This window comes from Oncorhynchus mykiss, chromosome 16 (genome assembly GCF_013265735.2).
Source record: "Oncorhynchus mykiss isolate Arlee chromosome 16, USDA_OmykA_1.1, whole genome shotgun sequence".
Lineage (NCBI taxonomy): Eukaryota > Metazoa > Chordata > Actinopteri > Salmoniformes > Salmonidae > Oncorhynchus > Oncorhynchus mykiss.
In genome coordinates, this window is record NC_048580.1 from 64,616,198 (window position 1) to 64,622,693 (window position 6,496).

Here is a 6,496-nt window from a genome sequence, read left to right on the forward strand (position 1 = left end):
TTTCTGCACCCCAGTTCCTGTGTTTTTGTGCATAGTTGAGTCGCTTGGCCTTTTTTCCACGTCGGAGGTATGGCTTTTTGGCCGCAAGTCTTCCATGAAGGCCACTTCTGACCAGACTTCTCCAGACAGTAGATGTGTGTACCAGGGTCCCACTGTTTTCTGACAGTTCTGAGCTGATGACACTGCTGGACATCTGATTGCGAAGGGAAGTAAGATGTGTCTTTCATCTGTTGCAGTAAGTTTCCTTGTCCGACCACTGTGTCTACGGTCCTCAACGTCGCCCATTTCTTTGTGCTTCTTCAAAAGAGCAGCACATCTGGAAACCCCTGTCTGCCTTGACATGTCTGTCTGCCTTGACATGTCTGTCTGCCTTGACATGTCTGTCTGTCTGCCTTGACATGTGTCTGTCTGCCTTGACATGTCTGTCTGTATGCCTTGACATGTCTGTCTGTCTGCCTTGACATGTCTGTCTGCCTTGACATGTCTGTCTGCCTTGACATGTCTGTCTGCCTTGACATGTCTGTCTGTCTGCCTTGACATGTCTGTCTGCCTGCCTTGACATGTCTGTCTGCCTTGACATGTCTGTCTGCCTTGACATGTCTGTCTGCCTTGACATGCCTGTCTGCCTTGACATGTCTGTCTGCCTTGACATGTCTGTCAGTCTTGACATGTCTGTCAGTCTTGACATGTCTGTCTGCCTTGACATGTCTGTCTGTCTGCCTTGACATGTCTGTCTGCCTTGACATGTCTGTCAGTCTTGACATGTCTGTCTGCCTTGACATGTCTGCCTTGGAGAGACTGATGCAGTATAACTACTTTGTGTCTTGTTGCTGGGCTCAGTCTTGACATGTCTGCCTGGGAGAGACTGATGCAGTATAACTACCTTGTGTCTTGTTGCTGGGCTCAGTCTTGCCAGGGTGTATGACGTTTGACAGTAAACTGTTGTTAGCTGAGTTTGGCTGTTCCTCACCCAGTTTTATTCTTCCTACACAGCTGTTTCTGTTTCAGTTAAGGATTGTGTTTCAATCTACATATTGAATTGATGATCATTAGCACCTGTTTGGTATAATTGTTTAATCATACACCTGACTATATGCCTACAAAATCCCTGACTTTGTGCAAGTGTACAAAGTGCTGTTTTGAAGCCAAGGGGTGGTCACACCAAATATGGTTATGTAGCCAAGGGTGGTCACACCAAATATGCTTATGTAGCCAAGGGGTGGTCACACCAAATATGGTTAAGTAGCCAAGGGGTGGTCACACCAAATATGGTTATGAAGCCAAGGGGTGGTCACACTAAATATGGTTTTGTAGCCAAGGGGTGGTCACACCAAATATGGTTTTGAAGCCAAGGGGTGGTCACACCAAATATGGTTATGAAGCCAAGGGGTGGTCACACCAAATATGGTTATGTAGCCAAGGGGTGGTCACACCAAATATGGTTATGAAGCCAAGAGGTGGTCACACCAAATATGGTTATGAAGCCAAGGGGTGGTCACACCAAATATGGTTATGTAGCCAAGGGGTGGTCACACCAAATATGGTTATGAAGCCAAGGGGTGGTCACACCAAATATGGTTATGAAGCCAAGGGGTGGTCACACCAAATATGGTTATGAAGCCAAGGGGTGGTCACACCAAATATGGTTTTGTAGCCAAGGGGTGGTCACACCAAATATGGATTTGATCTAGATTTTTCTTCTGTTCACTCACTTTGTATTTAGTTAATTGATAAATATAATCTATTAACATGTCTATTTTTGAAAGCATTCTTACTTTACAGCATTTTTTCACACCTGGCTAACACTTTTACACAGAACTGTATATATATTTGTTGTGTGTCTATATCGCGTCATCTCTGTTGATGTATGTTGCTGTCTCTGTGCCTCTGTCTCTGTGCCTCTCTCTCTGTCTCTGTGCCTCTCTCTCTGTCTCTGTGCCTCTCTCTCTGTCTCTGTGCCTCTCTCTCTGTCTCTGTGCCTCTCTCTCTGTCTCTGTGCCTATCTCTCTGTCTCTGTGCCTCTCTCTCTGTGTCTGAGCCTCTCTCTCTGTCTCTGTGCCTCTCTCTCTGTCTCTGTGCCTCTCTCTCTGTCTCTGTGCCTCTGTCTCTGTCACTGTGCCTCTCTCTCTGTCTCTGTGCCTCTCTCTCTGTCTCTGTGCCTCTCTCTCTGTCTCTGTTCCTCTCTCTCTGTCTCTGTGCCTCTGTCTCTGTGCCTCTCTCTCTGTCTCTGTGCCTATATCTCTGTATCTGTGCCTCTCTCTCTGTCTCTGTGCCTCTCTCTCTGTCTCTGTGCCTCTCTCTCTGTCTCTGTGCCTCTCACTCTGTCTGTGATCTTTCTGTGTTTCTCATATTGCAGTGTGGTCATAATGCGTCACACACCGTGTCTTGGGACTCTGTCTTGTGATTTGCAGAGCCGTGCTTGGTTCACACCGTCTACTCCATGCTAGTGTGAACTATGCTCACTGGTGTGCCGTATTGACATCTGCCTCTACCAAGTTCACTGGTTCTGTCTCTATCACTCTGTCTCACTCTCTCTGTGTGTTTCTCTCTTTCTCTCTTCTCGCCTCTATTTCTTTCCTCCTCCCGTGTGCCTCTGACAACACCAAACACCTCCCCCTTCTCCCCCTGCCTCTCTCTTCCTCTCTCTCTCTGTCTCTTTCTCATGTACCCCCCACCACCACCACCTTGCCCCTCCCTTCCTAAATAGCAGTGGCCCATAAGCTAGGCTCCGCCCCCTCGCAGTACTTCCAGAGAGAAGGAGCCAATCCCAGGGCTCAGAGTCACGGCCTCTCCTCCCCCTCCACAGGCTGAGTTGCCCCTCCCATTCTGGTAAATACATGCTCTCTCACACTTTCACTTCATTTTCCTCACTTTCAGTTCAGATGTCTTTCTGTATGTCCCGATGTCTATCATCGTGTCCACTGCTTATCTGTGCCTATTCTATTCTCCACTTCTAATAACTGAATGAACTGTGTTTCTGTCCATTTCAGACCTATTGCCTTATATTCCCTGTTTACTTATTCTCTGGTTCTTCTTGTTGCCTCGGTGATGTCCTCTCTTCCTCTTGTATCTTCCTCTGCACTTTACCAGTGATGCTCTTCTTCATCCTTGACTCCCTGTCTTTCTCTCTCTCTCCTTCTGTTCTTGCTGCCCGTGTTTTTCTGTTCATCATTCCACCATTTGCCTTCTTTGTACTTTTCTCTGAGAGAGAAATGTCCCAGTGTTCTATTTCAGTGAGGTTGGGGTGAAAGGTCAAACAGAAGGAATTCTGGGAAGGATGGGAGCGAGAGGAGACATGTTAATTGAAACGCTTTATGTTTGCAGGTCTGTTCAGGTTCCTGCAGAGGGAGATATAGCCTTTGTGTTTTGTCTGTAAGTGTGTGTGACCACAGGGTGCAGTGTGTGTGTGTGACAGAGTTCTTTAGATGACTTTGTGTTGTTCTGTTTTGTACAGTTCTGGTTTTGTGCATGTTGAGCTACTGTTAAGGAGAACTCGGATAAATCAAACTTGACATCAAATGTTTTGGATGAACTTTTATTTCAGAGATGGAAGTTTCGATCCTCTTTGTCTGTGTGGGGGGGGTACCTGTCTGTGTGGGGTGGTACCTGTCTGTGTGGGGGGGTACCTGTCTGTGTGGGGTGGTACCTGTCTGTGTGGGGTGGTACCTGTCTGTGTGGGGGGGTACCTGTCTGTGTGGGGGGGTACCTGTCTGTGTGGGGGGGTACCTGTCTGTGTGGGGGGGTACCTGTCTGTGTGGGGGGGTACCTGTCTGTGTGGGGTGGTACCTGTCTGTGTGGAGTGGTACCTGTCTGTGTGGGGTGGTGCCGGTCTGTGAGGGTTGGTACCTGTCTGTGTGGGGGGGTACCTGTCTGTGTGGGGTGGTACCTGTCTGTGTGGGGTGGTACCTGTCTGTGTGGGGTGGTACCTGTCTGTGTGGGGGGGTACCTGTCTGTGTGGGGGGGTACCTGTCTGTGTGGGGGGGGTACCTGTCTGTGTGGGGTGGTACCTGTCTGTGTGGAGTGGTACCTGTCTGTGTGGGGTGGTGCCGGTCTGTGAGGGTTGGTACCTGTCTGTGTGGGGGGGGTACCTGTCTGTGAGGGTTGGTACCTGTCTGTGTGGGGTGGTACCTGTCTGTGTGGGGTGGTACCGGTCTGTGAGGGTTGGTACCGGTCTGTGAGGGTTGGTAGCGTTCTGTGTGGGGTGGTACCTGTCTGTGTGGGGTGGTACCTGTGTGTGGGGTGGTACCGGTCTGTGAGGGTTGGTACCTGTCTGTGTGGGGGGGTACCTGTCTGTGTGGGGTGGTACCTGTCTGTGTGGGGTGGTGCCGGTCTGTGAGGGTTGGTACCTGTCTGTGTGGGGGGGTACCTGTCTGTGTGGAGTGGTACCTGTCTGTGTGGGGTGGTGCCGGTCTGTGAGGGTTGGTACCTGTCTGTGTGGGGGGGGTACCTGTCTGTGAGGGTTGGTACCTGTCTGTGTGGGGTGGTACCTGTCTGTGTGGGGTGGTACCGGTCTGTGAGGGTTGGTACCGGTCTGTGAGGGTTGGTAGCGTTCTGTGTGGGGTGGTACCTGTCTGTGTGGGGTGGTACCTGTGTGTGGGGTGGTACCGGTCTGTGAGGGTTGGTACCTGTCTGTGTGGGGGGGTACCTGTCTGTGTGGGGTGGTACCTGTCTGTGTGGGGTGGTGCCGGTCTGTGAGGGTTGGTACCTGTCTGTGTGGGGGGGTACCTGTCTGTGAGGGTTGGTACCGGTCTGTGAGGGTTGGTACCTGTCTGTGTGCGGGGGTACCTGCCTGTGAAGGTTGGTACCTGTCTGTGTGGGGGGGTACCTGTCTGTGTGGGGGGGTACCTGTCTGTGTGGGGGGGTACCTGTCTGTGTGGGGGGGTACCTGTCTGTGTGGGGGGGGTACCTGTCTGTGAGGGTTGGTACCTGTCTGTGTGGGGTGGTACCTGTCTGTGTGGGGTGGTACCGGTCTGTGAGGGTTGGTACCGGTCTGTGAGGGTTGGTAGCGTTCTGTGTGGGGTGGTACCTGTCTGTGTGGGGTGGTACCTGTCTGTGTGGGGTGGTACCGGTCTGTGAGGGTTGGTACCTGTCTGTGTGGGGGGGTACCTGTCTGTGTGGGGTGGTACCTGTCTGTGTGGGGTGGTGCCGGTCTGTGAGGGTTGGTACCTGTCTGTGAGGGTTGGTACTTGTCTGTGTGGGGTGGTACCTGTATGTGAAGGTTGGTACCTGTCTGTGAAGGTTGGTACCTGTCTGTGAAGGTTGGTACCTGTCTGTGAAGGTTGGTACCTGTCTGTGAAGGTTGGTACTGGTCTGTTTAACACAGTGCTAATATATTATGTTTCTTTCTTTTGTTCTTTCCCTTTCTAACCCTTTTCCCCCATCCTCCCTCTCTGTCTGTCTCTGTCTCTCAGCCCAGGGGAAGAGTAGGAGGCAAAGTGTGTTGTTTTAGTGTCGGTGGGGTTGGGGGGGAGGGGGGGTTGTGAGGAGGACAGTGACGTACGGAACTGTCACACACACACACCAACCCCGCCACACACACCGAAGGAGTCCAACACACACCCTGCCACACACACTCACCCCGAAGAATCCAACACACACCCTGCCACACACACACACAGAAGGAGAGAAAACACACAGTACTACCCAAAACAAAAACAACAAGTCAACAACACAAGACTGAGGAACACTAAATGGGGAAAAACAAATGACTTAACATAATGAAGCCAGAGGATGAGAAGACTTGAGGATTTGAACATGAAGGTGAATATGTAAGAAGAGGAAGATGAGAGGAGCGATCCTCCGTGCTGCTTCTTCTGCTGCTCAGAGTACAGCAGTGATTAGGGCCGCTTTGGACTAAGCTGAGTGGATATGGTTTGAACAGGATTTGCTGTATCAGTGAGTTCTAACAGGGGGGGGGGGGTATGAGGGGGTTGGGGAATGTGAGCCTCTGCACCCCCAGGCTAGAGGACGGGCATGTTTAAAGTGAGGGAGGGAAGGAGGGATGAGCGGGGTGGGGAACGCGAGCCTCTGCACCCCCAGGCTAGAGGACGAGCATGTTTAAAGTGAGGGACGGATCCTCTCCTCTCTCCCTTTTACTTTCTATAGTCTAGACTGAGCTGTAGAACTCTGCTTTTTCATATCACACCATAACCATAAGCCCTAACCTCAACCCCTAACCCTAACCAACACCTAAACCCCTAACCCTAACCAACACCTCAACCCCTAACCCCAACCAACCCCTAACCCCAACCAACACCTCAACCCCTAACCCCAACCAACACCTCAACACCTAACCTTAACCAACACTTCAACACCTCAAGCCCTAACCTTAACCAACACCTCAACCCCTAACCCCAACCAACACCTCAACCCCTAACCTTAACCAACACCTCATCCCTAACCCCAACCCCAACCAACACCTCAAGCCTTAACCAACGCCTCAACCCCTAACCTTAACCAACACCTCAACCCCTAACCTTAACCAACACCTCAAGCC

The 6,496-nt window shown here is 51.1% G+C and overlaps 1 protein-coding gene across 7 annotated transcripts in view; it reads left to right on the plus strand.

Annotated features, from left to right (window-relative positions):
- LOC110519666 (cyclin-dependent kinase 17-like) overlaps positions 1-6,271 on the plus strand; it is a 105,318-nt gene extending 99,047 nt beyond the window's left edge. For 3 of the 7 annotated variants that reach the window (XM_036947550.1, XM_036947554.1, XM_036947555.1), the window contains 2 exons: positions 2,708-2,829; positions 5,412-6,271. In XM_036947550.1, coding sequence (XP_036803445.1) covers positions 2,708-2,811 — 104 coding nt within the window. In that variant the 3' untranslated portion in view covers positions 2,812-2,829; positions 5,412-6,271. The remainder of the gene's footprint in view (positions 1-2,707; positions 2,830-5,411) is intronic. The other 4 variants (XM_036947552.1, XM_036947556.1, XM_036947551.1 and 1 more) reach the window with 3 other exon arrangements.
- The last annotated feature ends 225 nt before the right edge of the window (positions 6,272-6,496 follow it).